A 21,000-nucleotide genomic window follows, 5' to 3' on the forward strand; every position below is an offset into this window, starting at 1 on the left:
TGTTCTTTAGCACCACATAAGGAAAAATACATGAAATTATATTATGTACAGGTTTACTGGGGTATAATGGGATGGGTGTTGTAAAAGAGAGGCATTGAAACAAAAATCACAAGCATGCACGTTTAAATACTTTGGGCCAATGTCAAACGAAATCTCATCAAACACTGCATGGCCTGTCATGTCCGTTGAAACACCAGATGGCAGTATTGGACGTTTGAATGGGGCCTTGAGTCGTATACAGAATGATATATTTCAGGCCAACAGTTCTGTTTGCCATAATCAAAAACATTTTAACAAATAAAAGCCCGGAAAGCATACCTTCAACAGAAAGGAGGGAGATGATATTTAAAGACACAGCCGGTGTGTCTTTAAATACAATTACACCAAAATGTAGTCAAATGAATTAAATGACAATTAAATGCAGATGAGCGTCGGCGCTATCGAGTTTGTTTTTTTATTCAATCTTGTGTATTCCTTGAAAATACAAATGGTATTTACACAAATGTTGGTTTGAGGTCTTCCTTGAACACCACCGGATATGCAGAGCGGCAGAGTTGATAACCTTCGTACTCGCTGTCCGAGGAGTCCGAGGACAGCAGCGAGCCTCGTTGCAAGCAAGAGTCGCAATAGGGTCTGTGGTAGAAACAGTACTCCGTAGAGCTGCTTGAGTCTGAATCCCAGTACCCGTGGGGGCCCCCGCTGTGTCTGCGGGCGAGCTCCTTGCTGAGCTCCTGGCTGTCGTGACCCATCTCCATGTCAGATGTATTGACGTGCTCTGGAGAACATTTGTGAGACCTTGATGCCATACTTCCCACTTCTTCATCTTTCAAGTCAAAATTGCATTTGGGAACCTGGAGGATGGAACCATCCACCGAAACTCCCCCATTTAGGGTGATTCCCTCCGGATGCTTCTTTCGATTCTGACAGCCGTCCCTTATCCGCCTATCCGTGTGAAGGCAAGGTGGCGTCAAACCACGTCTTGGAGAATGGAAAGGCGGTCGACGTTTCCGCATAGCGTAGGGTGAGATGCTGGGGTAGCGAAAGACTACAGGAGAGTTCGGGGAACGCGGTGTCCGCAGAGAGATGGGTGAAAGTGGGGAATGCTCTGGAAATCTGCTATGAGAAGGCACCCTCGCAGATTTTAGAACAGTTGCCAAGACCGTGTCCACACTCAGTTCTTGGAGGATCTCCTGCAACTTCTCGCTACGAACGAAACCAGCTGGTCTGGCGTCTGGTCCCAAGGGCGATGTTGGTCCACTGGTTAACGTTTCTACCTCAAAAGGGTTCACAAGTCTGGGGGATTGTGGGAACGTGACAAATTTTGCCTTCTCCTCTGCTGTCCTATGAAAGCTCGAAGATTGGAGTGGATCCTCTGTTCTCAACTCGCACGGGTCTGCATCCAATCCACGGGAAAGAGGAGATGGGGCAGTGGTGGGTGTTACACAAGATGGCAAAGGGGAATGATCGTAAGATCCCGAACAACTAGTTGACGAGGGAACAGCGACGAGACGAGGGGAAACAGGCGGTGTCGGTGAGAGTCTGGACTTGACATCGCCATGAGGTAGAGAAGCTGAAAGTCGACAGGATTGAAGTTCTGTGGTCTGAGTGGAGCAGGACTGGAAGTTGTCCGCCTCCTGCTCCTCGGACGTTTGGCTGGCTGACACCAGACGCAGAAGTTTGTCTTTGGCGTTGCTCACCTGCTCTTGCAAGCTGTCAATCACAGCGTTCTTCTGGAAAACAGCAAATAAAAAGGAAGTTAAACTTTGGCGTTTCAAGAGCTTCAGACCAAAAGAATTCTCAAATCCCCCTGCGTCCTTAGCACTTCATCAGGATTATGGGTGAGCTGGAGTCTATAACTGACTTTAAGATAGATCCGGGGTACACCCAGGACTGATGGCGAGCTAATCACAATACTACAACTATCATTATTTGGATTTTAAATAATCAGTAATCATTTATAGTCCCATTTGTACAAAGTTGACCCAGGACAGGATAAGCAGGATAGAAAATGAACGGATGGCTCGGCAAATGGACTTGTTTTCGAACACTCCAAATTGTCCCTAGGTGTGAGTGTGAGCACGGATGGTTGTTTGTCTCTGTGTTCCCTGCGATTGGCTGGCAACCGGTTCAGGGTGTCCCCCGCCTACTGCCTGTTGACAGCTGGAATAGGCTCAAGCACCCTCAGTGACCCTTGTGAGGATAAGCGGATCGGAAAATGGATGGATGGATAAAAGATGTGGCTTCATAGTACCTCGCTGAGAAGCTTTTTCATGGAGTTGTTCTCCCCGAGGAGGAAGTAGATATCTTCCTGGCTGTAGACTGTAGGCTGACTTTTACTGGGGCTGCTGAAGTACTTGGCCATCTGACTCGGGTTGTGGTGCTCGTCCTCAAAATGCCTCCACTCGGTCAGCTGCTCATATAGGCAATTGCGAAGGGAGAAAAAAAAAACCAAACAAACAATTAAAAAAAAAAGTTTTCTTCTAATTTAATATACATTGCCCCCACATTCTATTGCGATGAGGTTTCCAACCTGGGGCACGAAGAGCATGCAGTTGGTGGCGAGCGTGCAGATGAAAATGGCACCAGCCACGATGCTGTAGACCACGTTGGGCCAAGCCGGCATGAAGATGGATACCGGTATAGCCACGCCGGCACAGAAGGTAACCAAGGAGACGGCCGTGAGAATGGTGGGGGACTGGTTGACCGGAGGGTGGCTGACGTTGCTGGTCAGGCCGGCCAGATATGTGCCGTAGAGCAGCAGACACCCCTGAAGAAGGACAGGGTGAAGAAATTGTTTTGGACATTTCGAAAAGTCTCTTAGGGTCACACTATAATGGGAAAATTACAAGGGAAGATATCGTTTTAATGAGTGACTGACTGTTGACATTCTCACACAAATTTTACTATCTTGACAGAAATTATGATAATATACTTATGTTTTTATTGTTAAATTATGGCTAGTTCTTGTGAAATTATTACTTATTTAAAACAGCTGATTTCATAAAAAATATTTTTTACAATACCATCATATTAAAACTTTCCTTTTAATATTAGTTAAAAAATATTTTCTTAATAGAATTTATTTCAAAAACTGTCAAAAACTGTGTTGCTGTCACTGTAATCCGGTAAAACTGGTGTTTAATTCCCCTAAAAGTATTAAATCAATGACAATACATAAAATAAGGACCATTGTCTCATGAAATTATGACATCACCCCATAAATTAATAACTTTTGAAATGGTTACAACTGCTTCCCGTAACTTTATTTGGGTGAAAATATTTTCTCATAATGTTATGATTTTAGTCTTGTGATTATTAGACTTAAATCATTCAATAATATTACTTGTCCCTTTAAAATTACATTTTTTTCCATCTCTACTCTCATAAAACAACATATTTATTCCCATGACAAATTTGTTCTCTAACTATTTTAATACAGTACCATTATTTTATTGTAGTTTCTGCGTGGCCCTTCCATAACACTGCATCATTACACTTATGGGAAGAAAAGCAAACCTAAACATTATAACCAGGGAGCCCTCAGATGGTTATATTTGTGGTGGAGAGTGAGGAGATAACGTACCTTTTTAACAACTATAATCATAACCCACAGATCCGAGTAAGCAGAAGAGCAGGAATCAAGCTGAGACAAAGAATAGAAGATGTTCTTATCCACCATCTAGAATGGAGAAAAACATACTGCTGGTCAGGGGAAACCACACACAAACTTAACAAATATATAGCCTGTTGGCCTTCAGAGAAATTTTGATATTCATCAATCCGACTGCATTAAATTCACCTTAACGACTGCACCAAGTGATCGAGAACAGCGAATAGGGTCTGAGAGGTTCCAGGCAGTCAGGACCAGCAGGTCCACCAGGATCAAGAGAGCCACCATGGCCATTAGCTGAATGTCTCTGATGATCTGACATGGGGAGTGTAAAAGGAGTACCAGTGAACTAGGTGGTGGTGAAAGATACTTAAAGTTTTTTTGAGTACAGGGATTGCATTGTGATATTTGTAACCTCGGATCTGTAACATAGATATGCTCACACTTAGTACACTGTTCTGCGTTTAAAACAAAAAACAACAACAACAACTAGTAGGTTCGAATAACAAGATCACCTCCATGGTCATACCTACCACTCTCTTGTCGGGCACTCTCTGGGTGAACACTCTGTACAGGCGCCATGTTTTTCCTAAAATGGGTCCAAACACCATCGTGCTGCCGAGACAGAGAGTCCACACCCGGGCCTGTGGAGGGAAATATGGACTGTATTTTACACACTATAACACGCTATAGAGTATAAGCTGCACCTTCAATGAATGGCCTATTTTTAAATGGTTTTCATATACAGGGCATACCGCAGTATAAGGTGCATATACTGCAATGAATAGAAGTTAGAATATTGGCTGCGGTTGCAATATGCATCCACTAGATGGAGCTACGTTAAAGGAATACAATACAATACAGCTTCATTTATATAGAACTTTCACAACCGCTGCAGCTGTAACAAAGCACTTAACAGAATAGTTCAAGTACTACTTCCAAGAAATCAGAATACTGATCCATATATAAAGCACATCGGATTATAGGGCGCGCTGTTGGCTTTTGAGAAAATTGAAAGCTTTTAGGTGCGCCTTATAGTGCGGAAAATACGATTGTACTGTAATCGAAGAACAATGACAAAATGGCAATTATTGAATATTGTGAACCATTTCAGTGTTTGGGAGTCAATATCGCAATAAGGTGCATTTGAGACTTCCCCATTTCACTCCCAAAATTCAGATACTTTCCACTCAACTTCATATTTATTATACTACATAAAGGGTGAAATGTTAGAAATAGATACGGCCCAAGTTCTCTAATTTTTATTTTCTCTGAATTACCTGCAATCAGACAATATGTGTGAAGAGCTAAAGATGCGCTCTTACTGGCTAATGTTAGCACTTACCGAGCACATGGTGGACCTTCACTTAGCAACATGATTCGGTTAGCAAGCCGATTGTGTACTGTTTAACAAATATATCAGGTTTTATACCAAGTGATATTTCACTATGACAGAGTGGACATGTTAAGTTTGACAACAGACAACTACAGGCATTATATGATGAAAATGACAAAACAAAAGTTTAAATATTTACGCTGCAACTAGCCACTGTTTCTTCAGCATTCACTGAAGAAGGACAAAAAAAATAGATTCCTAATCTGTTTGAGCATTTATTAGATATCATTGGTATCCATTTTAAGGTCCATATATTACTAGCAGGCCTAAGTATGGCACGAGTATGAAAAAAAACATTACAAGTGCGACAAAATAATTCTACCAATGCACTGAATTGTCTTATTAGTGATGACAAAGAGAGTAACTTAAGATAGATATCAAATATCATGAATAATTATTCGATCAGCCTTCCATTGAAGTGAGAGCTACTGTACCCACGTGTAGTACAGCTGTCGACGCTTCCATTTGAGGGTGCGGTCGCGGATCGACAGCAAACAGGAAGCCGCTGCTGTAGGTGAGTACACTTCCAAAGAGACTCAGGACATTTAGGTTGGGACTGGACATCTTCACTATCCTTGGAGAAAAAAAGAAAGGAATGTACAGTTTTGATTGACACTGTCAAAGTGTTATAAAGAGTTTAAGATTGTGTTTGCGAAGAACTGTTTCTACTCATTTTAGTACATTTTGTGCACACAAAAAAAGTCAATTTTTGAGACATTTTAGTGCCTTAACTTTTGTATCTGACAATATGTCAATGTTCCACTCATTTCAAATCCAGAGAAGTAAATTTTCTACTAATGATGAGTGTTAGAATAAGTGATTGAACTTAGCGTTTCACCACCTGTTGTTTTTGAAGCGAATGGTGAAGAGCAGGAAGCAGAAGGCCAGCAGGATGCCGCAGGAGAGCAGCGTCCATACCACGGCGCTCAACACCGGGGAGAGCGAGCGTCTCCGGACGTCCATGAACATCTGGAAAAAAACAGTACACATGCCTCATGATCATCCCAAAAATATTCACGGTGCTTCACATTTGGATGTTTTCGCCTTATTCTATCATGGAATAAATTCAATTTGTGCTCTCAAGTTTCTACCCACAAAAATACATTTTTAAAATTCTATATTTAAGAATTAAATCTGACTCCTCTTTGCGTCACCTTTTAAGCTTCATCAGGTCAGAAAGCATTTGTTACCTGTAGTGATGAGCAAGAATCTGCAAGTAATTGAGACGCACCTAAAAAAGGTGTAGAATTGCCTAACATGCCACCAAAGCACTACTTAGTCCAAATGAAGTTCCTCAACACATTTGATGCAAGATGGCGGAAAAGCACGACTTTAATTTTTGAATAACTCTCCGTAACATTTCCAAATGGGTGACAAATGAAGCACGGGGAGTACTTCCTGGGTGCCCTGCAAAATAAATGTTTAAATGTGGCCGCAAGCAATGATTACCCGACTGAGACTGCACAGTCTCTGCAACACCTCCATGCTCTCCTGCCTGTGGATCTTTGAGTGGCTGAGACACAGCTCGGAATCACAGCGGGAGCTGCAGTTCCACTCAGCCTCCATGACTGGCGTCAGTCAGTCCACTTTCACGCGCATATCCTGTTAAATATAACAAGAAAAGGTGGGGCGGTTGGAAGACAGAAAAAAGGATTTCACTTTCCAATCGCAGTACACATAGAATCCACAGTGTGGTGCTGTGACAGAGACTTTTCAGATAGAGATAACGGGGAACAACGAAGAAGACACTTGATTAGGTTGACAATTGCAAAATCCAAAACAAGATCTAAGTTCTGTCATGAAAAAGTATATAGTTACGTTAGGTTCGAACAGAAACTGTCAAAGAGGTATTCAATTCATACAATTTATCGTTTGGTCGCTAAGAGCTGTTTTTGATGATCTCACATGACAGATTAATGCTGGCTCTTTTGTACAAGAAAGTTTACATTCATTATTTTTTTTGTACTGAAGAATATAGAATCAACGAACTACGCATGTAAAACCTTGTATCTTTGTTGTACCTCAAAAGAAGTCGGTTTGATACTAATTTTAGTGATTTTCTGATTGAAAATTTGTCTTGTTCTACTCATGTTAATGCTATACTGCTACGCACGAAATATTATCTCTTTTCTTGTTATACTTATTTTAGTACTGTACCGAAAAGAAAAGGCAGTTTTCTACCAATTCCATAGTTTAGTTGCTGTACCTAAAAGGTTGTCAGTTTCTACCGGGGGGTGTGCGGGAATCAGAAAAAAAAAAACCCATCAGCAACATTAAATGTTGTTTTGTTTTTCTTGCTATCACATTTGTTGAAGAGTGTGGAATTATTTTAAGCATGATTCAAAGCTTTTGAAAACAAACTTTTCAATTAAGGTCAACAATGAAATGCCTTGTCTTCTGTTGTGGGTCTTCACAAAGGAGCACTTTTCAAGTACTAATTTAGTACCTGAATGTACAGCAATGTTAATTCAATACCATATTTGTTGTACAGTTCTGTACCAATATTAGTTTCATACCTGATAGTTTTCCATTAATAGTAATAATTATGATTGTTCCATTTTTTTTACTCTTTCCTATTTCTTTAATTTATAAAATGAATAATAATTATCTGTTACATTTTGGGGCGGCCCAGTAGTCCAGTGGTTAGCACGTCGGCTTCACAGTGCAGAGGTACCGGGTTCGATTCCAGCTCCGGCCTCCCTGTGTGGAGTTTGCATGTTCTCCCCGGGCCTGTGTGGGTTTTCTCCGGGTGCTCCGGTTTCCTCCCACATTCCAAAAACATGTGTGGCAGGCTGACACTCTAAGGTCAGGTCAAGGTGTGAGTGTGAGTGCGAATGGTTGTTCGTTTCTGTGTGCCCTGCGATTGGCTGGCAACCGATTCAGGGTGTGCCCCGCCTACTGCCCGAAGACACCTGGGATAGGCTCCAGCACCCCCCACGACCCTAGTGAGGATCAAGCGGCTTGGAAGATGAATGAATGAATGAATGAATGAATGCTACATTTTGTTTTGATTTTTGATACAACATTGTATTGGATCTCATGATATTGACCAAATGCACCGAGAGTTGAGGCTGGTTATTACAATTTATTATTTCCTGAAGTGATGTAATTCATTTCATGAAACCACGCACACTCGTAAAGCACAATTGTCTCTTGTTATTACAGCTCCAGCCTGTGATCGTACATAATAGTTGCTTGGGTATAGGATTGAACATTTTGTGTAATGTTATTGCGGCGAGACGATACTAGTAAATATATCTCTTATTTTTATCGCGAGTTGAGCGCGTACAACACCAAAGCTGTAATTTGCCCCTCTGACAAACAGAAAATGTAGGAGTGACAAACATAGATATGGACTGAGCAAAGTGCCTCCAGGCACCTTCACCCGCCTGCCCTCTCTGCACCGACATGTACTTGCGCTCGCGTGGCTGAAACTCACAAACCAACCGACTGTGACTCAGCCACATGTGGCTCAGACCGGCATTTACCTGAGCAACATGATGCAGCAGGCATCCTGTCTTGCTCATTGTCTAAAGTTTATTAAGTCTGAGCCATCACGGAGCACTCGAAGCTCCCGCAAAATGGCACAGAAACACTTGACAGTAGTCACTGCATCTGGATTGAGTAACATCTTTACATAAGCGGTTCCGAAAATGGTTGGGTGCTGTGAAGAGCTAAGTTTAGCCTGGGGCGTTGGTTGAAATTACGGAGAGTCTTTGCCATTAAGTGCATGTACGCACGTACTTCCACTGCATTTTTTTTTGTCACATTGCCTGATCTTCTAAATAAAGTAGACATAAAAAGTCTGCACACCTCTGTTCAAATCTGTTCAATCTGGAGTAGTATTCATAAAACATTAGTTATTAGTTAGTCGTATTGAACCAGCGCTTCACAGATGGTGGCGCAACATGTGTAGACAGACAATATAACAACAATACTGACAGGCATACTAATTTACCTGGTGCAAAAAATATATTACGATTACTCCAGTTTAATGTGTCAGTTGTGAAATTCTGTACGATTAAATACAAAATAAATGTTTTTATGAGGGGAAGTCAAAATAAACAACTGAAAAAGATGGGATTGCATAAGTATGCGCACCATTTTAAAACTGGATATGCGGCTGTGTTCAGAGTGAACCAATCAAATTCATACTCGGGTTAATTCGGAGTCAGCACACGCAAAGCTGCCATTTCAAGTGCCTGTGATTCACCCCAAGTGAAATCGAGCTGTCCTCGTAGGCTTTTCATTTTTTTTCGTTGTTTCCAACAGAAGCCTGAAGGTTTTGTGGTTGCGCTTGCATCAAATATACCTTTGAGAATTATGGCCAAAATGTTCCAACTTGCGTTACGTTGGACCATAACAAAATCTGCCAATCACGTGTGGAACATGTGTAATGATCCAAAGAAAGAAAAGCTACACTAAAAAAAAACAATGTCCTTACTTTTCGCTTTGCTGTATTAGCAGGACCAAAAAAAAGCTTATTCTATTCCACAAAGTTTGCTGAATGCTCGATTGTGTACCGTTTTACTATGTCATAATGACTACTGTGAATAAGGAGCCATTAAAACAACATCGCTAGAGGATTTGTTGCATTTTATGTGTCATAAGCTCTTTTTGAATCAAAGCAGCAGAATCATCGTTCCCTAAAGAAACAAATACAAATTGATGGTATCGCCCACATTGACCTACTTCGACTAAAATTAACGGTGTTGAGAGAACAATGCAGCAGCATATCTGGGAAATGTCTGCAGTTCCTGTTCTTGTCCTTTTCGTCACTTTTCCGAGTTTAGCTTGCACTCCCCGCTACTTCCTGCAGGAAAGCCCCCTGCGCAAAAGAGGCATTTCCTCCCCGTTTTTCAAGAACCCCACTTTGTGGCAGTGGAAAGGTCAGCAAAGATGGCCTGACATTCGTCAGCGAGGGGATTTTAAAATGTATCGTCAACGTGACAACATTGTTTAAAACCCCTGAATGCTAAACAGCAAGTAAACCCCGAGCAACGGAGTGTCTTTGAAAGATTATCCTCACAGTGCACGATGGGTGAAGCGCCATATTTCAGTCGGCAATGGTAAACATGAATCATTATGCGTGTGGTTTCGCGTTTGAAATCGTTCTAACATTTATGATTGCCAGATCTGATTTTACGAGTAGATTATGGAGGGAAAAGTCACTCCGCGAGATAATCACTCAAAATGATCTTTCAGAGAACTCCAACAATCAGGCCTTTATCGGATCGATTATTGCAATGTAAAGAATGTAGCCCTCTTGAGACTGATTTTCCTTCCTGTCTGACTTTTTAATCGAGGTGATAAAATCCAGCCCCGTTTGCGCTGTATTGCAGTTATCCCACTTCCAGGATTAAGATTAACTGCGGCTGCTGGCCTCATGTAAATCCGAGTCGAGAGGCCAATATTGAGGCATTCCACCCCGTCCAATGCTCCCTTTATGAGTTTATTTTCTGAGCTGAGTGAGAATGCAATTTATTGGGGATAATCTCTGGGCACATGGTGGTGCATTTTGTAGCAATGGCGCCCTGTTGGAGAGAGGGTCAAGAATATAACCTGGTTTGATGAGTCGACTCGGTGGGAGACATACCTTCATTTACCTACTCTATGAGATACTATGAGGTACTACTTCTGGTGCCTGGTCGGCAGGAGTCCCAAGTGTTCTTTATTGATAGCCAATGGCAGATGGTTTTCACTTAATTAAGACGAGGAGCAGTAAATGAGCACAATAAAGATGCAGTGTGTTCGTCCACAATCTCCACTTGGCTGCAATGCCGGTTAATCGTTGCCCTTAGTCTCCTCTCAGATAATATCTCCTCATGGCGAGAAGTAGTGCCTTTGTTGTTCTTTGTTAGATTGTCGTGTTGTGAAGACTGTTGCGTTTTCATGCTACAAACCCAAATAGGAATTGGGATCTGGAGTAATATTCATAAAACATTAGTTATTAATTAGTCATATTGAACAAGCTCTTTGCTAATGGTGGCGCAACATATAGACAGACAATATAACAGTACTGACAGGCACACGTTCTTTACCCGGTGCAAAAACCCCCCAATAAAAATTACAATTACTCCGGTTTACTAAGTCAGTCGTGAAACTATTTTTCACGTGGGTCTCGATGTCCGTATTGTTCTGCCCCCGGTAGCCAAGGGGCACACATCAAAAGGAGAGGCACAATGTCTGTGTAATTGAAACAAAAAAAGAAATGGCAAATATCGTTTCCTTGTATCGTGTTTCATTTTGTCATCATTATTTTTTCCAGGTTTTTTTTCCCGTTTGTTGGCAATTAAGACCGATTACATCTATGTGAATATTTGTCATGCTTTCATCACAAGAGGAAGTTATGAACTCACCAATTCGCCTACCTGACAAAAGAGCCAGAACAGACTCAAAGGAGTATAAAATGAATCAAGCCAACCTTAGGGTGATCCCAAGTGGTCCCGTTTCGGTTTCCATGGCACAGGACTCCGATATGCTTGGATGAAGAAGCGACAGCAAGCATGGCTTCGCGTTGGATCCTCACGCTTGATCAGAATCCCATTTCCAAGCACGCGTCAAACTTTCCACACCACCTCCTGTCAGGAGAAGCTCGGCACACTGAGAGTTAGTGAGGAGGGAGGTGTGTGTGTTTGCGTGTGTCACAGGAAGGGTGTGTGTGTGTGTGTGTGTGTGTGTGTGCGAGGCTCTCTTTCTTTCTCTCTCTCCCACATCTCTACAGCCAACGGAGTTTAAACTGTGGTGGCCCACTCAGGTTGTGACAGAGTCCTTGGGGACAGGGTGGCACATGTCGGCGAGGCTACCATGCAACAAATAAATACGCTTGTTTGAATGGAAAGAGATACACACACACAAATACACAGAGATCATGTGTCCACATTGGCTGCTGTGACAATATTTGGATGCATCAAGGTGGTCTGAAAACTTCACCAGCATTTACAATGCCAAGCTTGACAAACAATTGATGATGGTGGAAGCATCTCATCCAAACAAGTTGCTGTAGCGAAGACCACATAATAAAGGTGGGATGTCAAGGGTGGGGGCCACACTAAGACAAAAAGACAAGAGCATACACATTTACACACACGCGCACACACACACACACATTGACAGCGTCATTCCTGATGAGGGCGTGTCAACACTGCTCACAGCTTTAAGAGAGACACCAAGATATCATTGTAATATAAACACAATAACGTTCAAAATACACTGGCATTACCACAGCCAGAGAGGTACATGTGTCATCCTTCTCATAAGTTAATCAAAATATTTGAAACTGTACGATGATGCATTGCAAACAGTAAGCACATTGAAAAGAATACATGTCTGACAATTTCAATTAAACGTGGAAAAGTAGGTATTATTATATCGTACTCACTGTACAAAGAAAAACAGGTATGCACTTTTCCATCTGAGTAATGGTTCAATTCGATGAATGTATCTCCAAGCGGCTAAGCAGCTATCAACTAATTTTTTGGGGGTGTTTCTTAGTATTTTCTTCCATGTTTACGTTTTTTTGGTATTAATGGGCACCCGTGCTGTCCATTGGACAGTGACGACTCACCTGCTGTTGTTTTAGATTGTGCTTCACTAATTTTGCAAATAAGCATCTGCAAACAAAATTCTTACAGGTTCTGAAATGTATTTGAAAAAATAGAAATGATTTGTCGGGTTTTTGGTGAGGATCTGGATAAAAGACTTCTGGACATTAAGGAATTGAGGCATTTTATGTCATTTTTCAGAATTTGAATGGTGCAGGTGTAGTCAACATTGTCATGAAAAAGCAGAAGCGAGTGAAATGTGATTACACAACACAAGTAAGAGCAAGCGTCAAGGTGTTGAAAGCGCTTTGGAATCCGATGACAGCGCGCTCGTGTCCCGTTGAAGAACAAAAGCGTTTCTGTTACACGCGGCGTGTGTCAGCCGCTATCATGCCATCAGGATCAGGTTTAAGATGGATTTGTTTCGCAGATGCAATGTCACTGCTTGCTAGAGGCCTGCTGGCGATGACAATGGTCAGATTACAAACGGGCTGAATATTTCATTGACATACAGAGCAGGAGTCAGTTCGTCAAGGCGAGTTGTTGACCTGGTCCTGTGCAAAAGTCACCATTAGAGTTCCATTTCAGCAAGGGTATGATGTGATGCCTTACTAAAGCATTGCTTACAATCGACTATTTTGATCTAACTTCAGTTCATTTGATGACATCAATCAAGCATCTTTGCGAGATGCTAACAAAAGTAATACGGAAAGAATGTCACATGGAAGATGATCAATCATTTCAAGTTGACCAGCCCAGGAAATGCATTAAATTCTCAAGGAGTTCTTTTTTAAAGGACCCCTGATTCTTCAAACTAAAATGGCAGATTTTTTAAGTAGGGATTGTTGAGATGGTTTTGTTGCAAATTTCCTATCACTTGCTTTCCAATGTTTTGTTCGAGTCAATTTTGGGTGAGCATTATCGAATTCGGGCCAGATGTGCTGCGTGTGAACTGGAAACATTTATACCATAATAATTTTCCAGCTTCGCTTGTTGCTGGCAGGCGGCACCTCAAGCTTCCTGCCACTGAACTGTATTGTGATACATGAGAGTTGGGAGTTGAAAGCCAATTCAGGTTGGAAAATCCCTTGAAAGAGCAAGGAGCCACTTTTGGTAACTACGGTATAAAACGGAGATCTTACTATAGAGGCAGAGGACAGACAATCGGTGAAAAAAAGGTCATAGTTACAAGGGAAAAGTCACACTAAAGTATAGTAAAAGTACATCGTAAAGGAACTACAGGTGTAAATTAGCATGCGCGCTAACTACAGAAAATGTATGTTTGCATTGAATACTGTTGTTCATTGGCACTGTCCCCTGGAAATACCAATGAGTCAAATATTTAAGGATTTTTTTGGTTTGTTTTTACACAAGTTTGTAGCATTTGGAAAAGTGCCAAAACGATGGAGCAAATGTTACAAAAACTATGTCAGCCAAGAAAAATGATGAAATAATACACTGAAGTTGCAATCACTCAAGCAAATGATGGTGAACAGTGAAGAGAAACAAAAAGTGGGCATTAGGATTGACAAGCTATAGGACCTCATTCCTATCAGGAAAAAAAAAACTTTTCTCAGAAATAATATGAATATAAATACAATTCCTCAAATAGATATTACACTTATTGTAGAAATGAGACTGCAGACATTTTCTTAAAACAACATTCCCAAACAAAATCCTTTCAAATTTGACATAATGCAACTTTATTGTAACAGTAAAAATTATTGTTCCCCCACATTGATTGAATTTTTATTTGGTGTCCTCGAGATTGATTTGTAGGACACTCTTTTTGAAGAAAGAACGAAGAGCAGTCACTTTGAAAACGCTCGGTATAGGTTTCCTTTATAAGGTTGGCCCGCATACATAATCATAGGATTATCACGGTAACTTTGGCAAGTCTTGATTGTTCTCTGTTAGGCCAGTCTGGATTCATGCAGACTGTCATGTGTAAAGGCTCAGTTGAGTATTGGCACTGTACATTCAACCCTTGTCATGTGCGGGGCATTTATACGACATCTGTGGCCCTTATAGCTGCGATTTTAAGAAATCGGCACAATTAGGCATGAAAATCGTCTTTGCACACACACACACACAAAAAAAGGCCAACATTAATGATTTTTAAAAAAAATCAGAATAAAACATCGACAATAGGTTAAACTTGAATAAATTGTCTGACACACTGTACCGCACGTGTCTTTTATTATTACCATTGATTATTATCATACTCCTATCGATGAGAAACATTCTGATTAAGAGCAAAGTACGCTGCAGTTTAATTTAATAAGTAGTTGATTATTTTTATTTTTGTAAAGCGATTGATAGAAAAGCAGTTATTCGGTTATACACTTTTTCTGTATTAAAAAAAAAAAATCAGACTAGAAAAAAAATGGCAATACCGGTAATCTCGTCACATTTCAGGGTGCTTATATACATCGTTGGACAGACACAAACAACAAAGTATTGAAAAGACATTAGGAAGAAGCTATTATTTTATTTATTTTTATGCTTTAGGGAACTCCTGTAGTGTGCCTAGGATACGTCAAGGATTGATCTTGGGAAAGTCAAATAAAAGGAGCCCTTCACTTTTGTGTTTGGTGGGGGTGAAATAAAATCTAAATTATTACCTATTGGGAACAATCAATGGATATTAAAGGGGACCTATTACAGGAAATGGACTTTTTAAGTGCTGGTATTCTATAACATGAAGGTATTTATCCACTGATTTCAGAAAATGTTACCCGACAATGGGGCCAACTTCAATTAACACCCCACAAAATGTATCTGCCAATGATATGATCAACTGTGCTGGGTGAAGAACCTGAGCCACTTCCAAGTGACAGTCGGGCTAAATTAGTGGGTGGTGGCTTTGAGCAAGTGCCATTCATTTGCAGTCTGGACGCGGCGGAGTGACATTGCACAACAAGTTTCAATTTTTACAAAAGCAACACGTTTTCCCCGCACCTTCTCCAGTTTTACAAGCACATTTTGTGCAGTTCTGATTCCAAAGTCTATGTGGTATGTGTATTATCAAATGTGCCCCTGTGTGCTGTGCAGTCATTCTTTATCCTTTGGGTATTTTGTCAAAGTTGTGTCACTGACCCAAGACACCAGGGAACTGTTTTAAACAACTCATTATATATTCAAATTCGATGTGTACAAGTAGAAATTGTGCGGAATGGCGTACATGTTGGGCGGCGTATGTAGAGAGATGGTAATGTCCTAGCCCAGCAGAACCTTCTGGAGACGGTCGGCAGGCACGCTGTTCTCGTCCTCAGATTCTGCGTCGCTCTGCGGGTTGGAGCTGCAGGGCGATGTGGTGCACTCGGGCGAGCACAGGTAGTGCATGAGTGGCAGCCGGTACTTGCCACAGAAGTCCACAAACTTGATGTGGCGCACGCACGAGTCAAAGTAGACACCTGCCAAAGAAACCGAAAATTATAATGGAATCTGATAAAAAGTTTTTTTTTAAAATCCACATTTGAGCAGAAAATATAAATGTACAAGCAATATAAAGTGGATATCAAATATCTACACATCCAAGTTCAAATGTCAGTTTATAAAGTAAGATAATCATTTCAAAACTTTTCCACCATGAATTAAACCTAGAAATAAAAACGATCAAGGCAAAGTAACACTAAACAATTAAACTTTTCAAGTGCATCTGAAGAACCTCAAATGAAGTGTGGCTCTTCTATAGGCCATTGCTGACAAGCTAAAAAAAACAATATTATACTCACCGTTCATTTAAGAAGAGATAAATGAGATGACAAAGAACCGGACGATCGCCATTGAGAAGGCGCGTCTCTTCACCGTCTGAGGAATATGTCGCTCTTCGGCTTTTTTAACGCTCGTCAAAGAAATTTTGAGGGGGGTTTTTTTTGGGGGGGGGGGTATTTTTTCCCAGCCAGAGATGCAAGTCAACTTAGCTCAAATAATTTTTTATACCGATTCCAAAAATTGCCTTCCCCGTATTTTTTTCTGTAGAACATTCGGTTTTCAATCTGTATTAGGAATATTTATGGATTTTTTTTCCCCGATACGTCATAGCTATAAATGACAATGCATAGTATAATCCATATTGCACAAGCTTTTAGAGATAAAACAAAAAGCCATTATCAGCTTTCAACTCGTTATCTTCTGGAGATTTCTAGGATGCGGAATAACTGACCTGCACATTTGGGGTTGGGGCACTTGCTAGCCAGGTCCAAGTACTTTAGCAGGTGGGAAGGCATGTCTGACGGCGAGTAAGGGACATTCCTGCTTTTGATGGTTCGCCCGGCCAGCTCCAGCAGCGAGGGGGGGTCGTACATCAGCTCCTTGACGAAGCGCACCACCAGCGGGTTCCCGCGGAGGCTGAGCTCCTGCAGGTGCACAAGGCTCAGGATTTCCCGAGGCAGATACGTGAGCAAGTTGTTGTGGAGACTCAGCGAGCGCAATGAGTGGAGCCTGAAGCCAGACAAAAAAAAAAAAAATGAAATCATAATAAGATCAGGCTGAGGCTAGGGCACCTTGGTGAGATGACAACAAGGCGTTCTTGACTTACCGAGTCAGCTGCGGCGGGACGCTTTGGATACGGTTGTCACACAGCACCAAGTAGCTCAGGTAAGGCAGGTTGGCAACCTCGGCAGGAATGGCTGAGATGAAGTTTCCACCAAGATACAACAACTCCAGACTGCCAAAGCAAAGAGACAAAAGCGGTCCATAAAGATGTAACATCAGGAATCATTAATTAAAAAAAATGCACTTAATGCTTAATATAGAGGGGGGGGGGGGGGTTAAGCTTATTTGAGACCTACCAGGAAATGATGCATTTATAAGCACATGAGCGGCCACGACTTTACCATCGCGTGTGTGCATGCGTGAACTTTTTCATGATTTTTAATGTTTTTTTTAATCTTGTTTACCAATTTCAAAATGTCTTCATATTAAATAGTAATGAACACAACTGTCACATTACACCTACCACTATGTCTTATCAAAAATAAAATGGCAATTATTCTTGTATTACTGTTTTCATTATCAATTTTCTAAACAAAAAAGATTTGTAATCTATCCACTTTTTGCTTTAAACATGACTGAATTCTAATAATGTGAATATACTATTATAACAATTTTCTTGGGAAAGACCTTTCTTATGACATTTTAAAAAAATAAAAATGCAACTTGATATGATTGCCCATTTTTTCCATCTATAAAGAGTCAACAGACTACATGATATAAACATATAGTGTATCCCCCCCCAAAATAAAACTTAATTCCAAGATTACCTTTGCAGCTCTCAAAATGAGAAATTCTAGCCCCCCCCCCACCCATAATTTGACTATTTTAATACAGCGTGGCCCGAAAAATCCTCCTCATTTATCAACAGAGGAGTTACATTTATAAAAACTGAGAAGCATAAGCAGAGGCAAATGTGGCAATTTGTACTTTTAAACTGGACTTGAACGATGCGGCCAAGCAGATTGAGCTGACAAAATCAAATTCACCAGTAGGGGGAGCTCATACTGCATTATGTTGATGCTCGTGGAAATGGGCAACAATTACTTGCAGTCCAACTTTCTTATGTTATGCAACTCAACTTTCACATGGCAGGGGCAAAAAAAAACAACAACAACAACAAAAATGAAATGCAAGCATATTTTTACTAGTCTGTGCTACTTTCTGAACTAACGTCTCGAGCACCGCGTGATGGATCCCTCGTGACAAAGGCGTTAAGACGTGGAAGTTTGATCTTTCACCAGGCTCCAGGTCACTGAAGCGTAACGGCAAAACAATAAAACCTTCACTGGTCCAGACAACGAAAGCCTCTCACGCACCATTGTTTCCTGGTCATGCAATGAATTTGAAAAAATATATACGTACTAGCGTATTAGCAACATTGCAAGAAATAAAATAATGTACATTTTATGGACCCGTCTATCACACATCGTCTAATCTGCTCATGACGTCATTCATACACTGCATGAGTTGAAAGGTAAACGTGAACGTGCCCACTTGGCATGATGTCAAAGGTTGTGCGTTTGGCTACATTTACACTCTTGTCATTTTTCCAAATGTTTTGAACTTATGCTTCCATGTCAGAGTTTTACGGAGAAAGATTAGTAAAAATTCCCTGCATGCGTCTCATGTTGTTTGGAGCGCCAAGTAATAACCAGTTACGCCTGTGCTGTTTGCAGCAGAGAACATGATTTGGTCTCACGCTTCTACCAAGTCACTGCAATGGAAAAAGTATGACATCTTGTGCTTATTATTCGATATAGCTGTGGACAACAATATATGAAAAAAAATGTTTTGTTTTTCTCCCTTACAGTGTTTAGTTTTTGTGGGAAACGCATATTGGATGTTCATCATTGTTTTTTGAATAATTTGAGGTTTGCATTAAATAACTATTATACAATCCCCCCACCCCCAATGCATTTCAATGGACATCAATTATAAGCGGACCGACCCGAACCCAATACCCCGCAAAAAGTGGGGGTTCCACTGTATCGCAAACCTTGAACCCGGATTGGAGTAAGGTTTATTGTAGTCATTCACCACAACAAAAATGACAAGTTGAAGAGCTTGCAACTGTCCCCAGATAACCTAACAGCTTGCCCAGATTCTTAAAAAAAATAATCTTGTGCGTTTTGCAAAATGTTCGACGATTCTGGAATGACTCACTGGCTTATTTTCCTTTGCCACGTGTGGGGTTTCTCATATTTTGGAACTCAGGGATGCATGTACCCTACTTCAATCTAATGTCTGTTTCCACTTGAAGATGCAGATGTTTTCGTTTTGTGACTCAGAGAAAAACTGTTTTGTAAGAACTGTTGTTGGCATGAGTAGAAGTTCACTCAGATGCTTTCATTAAAAACCAAACATGTTTATGCTTTCCATCCCGTGCAAGAATAAGCTACATTGAGAAACCGGAAATACTGCTTGCCAAAAACTAAGTCAATATTTATGCATGACACAAACACACAGCTGATTGTAGCTACAGGTAAGAATTATTAATCTGGAATATTGAACATTGCAAGACAAGTGTAATTAAATTGAGGCTGCCACCCCGATGTCACAAATAAGAACGTCGAAACCTTGCAGTTTTTTTAGGCATTTACTACGACACCTACCAAATAAGTATCATTAAGTCAGAAATCAGATTCTAACAACAATACAAACAAATGTGGCAATGTCACTTCAACTTTTAGTATTTCATTCAATAATAACACATAGACTGCACTTCTTAAGTAATGAATTTACGTAGGCACTACATAAATTAAATGAAGAGCTGCAAACATGTTTTTAACCCACTTGATTAAAACAAAAATTAAAACAGTGAAGGCATCACCCACACGCAACGTACAGCTGAAATAGTGACCATTCATCCTCACACAAAGATGATTGGTGGGTCAAAGGTTGATGGGTCCATCGCAGGTGAACTCCACAACCCCGTTGCCATGGTGACAGGCCCTACTTTTGTGGAGCACATTGTGATGGAGAAAATCCCGAGCCGTACCCGAAGTAACCTCGTGTGCACCGCGTACGTCGCTCTCGTAGCGCAAGCCTCAACCTTTCTGAACCCGAAATCATCTAACAGCGACGACATTACGTCCACCTGCATCATACTCGGCACGTGTGAGGTAGAAGTCGTACCATTGTGACGTTTCTATCCGACGAGCACGCCAGCAGTGACCCACCTGGTTAGGTTCTCAATCTCGGCGGGAATACTTTTCAGTCTGTTTCCGCCGAGTGACAGCGACTGCAGACGCCGTAGTTTGGTGCACTGCAGCGGGATCTCCTCGAAGCGGTTCCCGCTAAAGTTCAGCACCTCCAGCTGCATAGAACCGAAGCCCTTTGGCAGTGAGAACTCGTTCAGGTGGTTGTTTTTGGCTATGAGCGTCTTGAGTTTAGCTAGCCGTGTGAAGTCCTCGCCGATGGCCGACAATCGGTTGTTGCTGATGTCCAGCAACTGGAGGTTGGAGAAGTAGGTGACCGACGTGGGAAACGCGCACAGACGGTTGTTGTTCAGAAAGAGCTGATTGGCGTCTTTTTTATTCTCGTCGCTCACGCTGTCCACGGTGAAAGTGTTTAAGTTCAAGCGCGAAAAGTCGAGCACGCCGCCACTGCCCACCGCCGCCCCGTTGTCAACCTCCATTTTGAGGCTTTTCTTCCAAGGAGTTTTTCTTCAAACCCCTAGCGAAGTCCGGTGTGGAAATTTTCGCTCAGACAAGGACGTCACTAGCTCGTCACCCCTCTTGGTTTTCACGCTCTAAACCACTCGTTGCCCCCTCCAACATTTAACCGAGTCTCGTGGTTCGTAATCCAAACATCACATGGAACTATACATGAGCTTTCATGTGCTGTGCGGCCACATTTGCAGTTGCCCTTTAATGCACCAGAGCTGGTTCCGGCCTTTTGTGATTGGTCGAACCTGACTAAACGTCCCGCCTAACTTGTTCGCTATTGGT

At 41.4% G+C, this 21,000-nt stretch overlaps 2 protein-coding genes across 3 annotated transcripts; both read right to left on the reverse strand.

Moving 5' to 3' along the window:
- Positions 1 to 366: 366 nt before the first annotated feature.
- Positions 367 to 14,578, reverse strand: gpr156 (G protein-coupled receptor 156). Of its 2 annotated transcripts, XM_052082748.1 has the most exons (10): positions 11,431 to 14,578; positions 6,456 to 6,608; positions 5,848 to 5,975; positions 5,445 to 5,580; positions 4,144 to 4,254; positions 3,800 to 3,925; positions 3,584 to 3,679; positions 2,531 to 2,767; positions 2,252 to 2,410; positions 367 to 1,730 (listed from the first exon to the last, which is right to left on the reverse strand). In XM_052082748.1, the coding sequence occupies exons 2-10, from the start codon at positions 6,570 to 6,572 to the stop codon at positions 495 to 497; spliced, it is 2,346 nt and encodes a 781-aa protein (XP_051938708.1). In that variant the 5' UTR covers positions 6,573 to 6,608; positions 11,431 to 14,578; the 3' UTR covers positions 367 to 494. The 2 variants fall into 2 exon arrangements, with proteins under 2 accessions (XP_051938708.1, XP_051938709.1); XM_052082749.1 differs by lacking the exons at positions 6,456 to 6,608; positions 11,431 to 14,578 and having other exon boundaries at positions 5,445 to 5,575; positions 5,848 to 5,976.
- A 154-nt stretch (positions 14,579 to 14,732) lies between these two features.
- Positions 14,733 to 21,000, reverse strand: LOC127611958 (leucine-rich repeat-containing protein 58-like). The gene is made up of 4 exons (XM_052082770.1): positions 20,230 to 21,000; positions 17,094 to 17,222; positions 16,719 to 16,996; positions 14,733 to 15,966 (listed from the first exon to the last, which is right to left on the reverse strand). Exons 1-4 carry the CDS (start codon positions 20,685 to 20,687, stop codon positions 15,770 to 15,772), a joined length of 1,062 nt encoding a protein of 353 aa, XP_051938730.1. The 5' UTR covers positions 20,688 to 21,000; the 3' UTR covers positions 14,733 to 15,769.

This window comes from Hippocampus zosterae, chromosome 12 (genome assembly GCF_025434085.1).
Source record: "Hippocampus zosterae strain Florida chromosome 12, ASM2543408v3, whole genome shotgun sequence".
NCBI classification, from domain to species: Eukaryota; Metazoa; Chordata; class Actinopteri; order Syngnathiformes; family Syngnathidae; genus Hippocampus; species Hippocampus zosterae.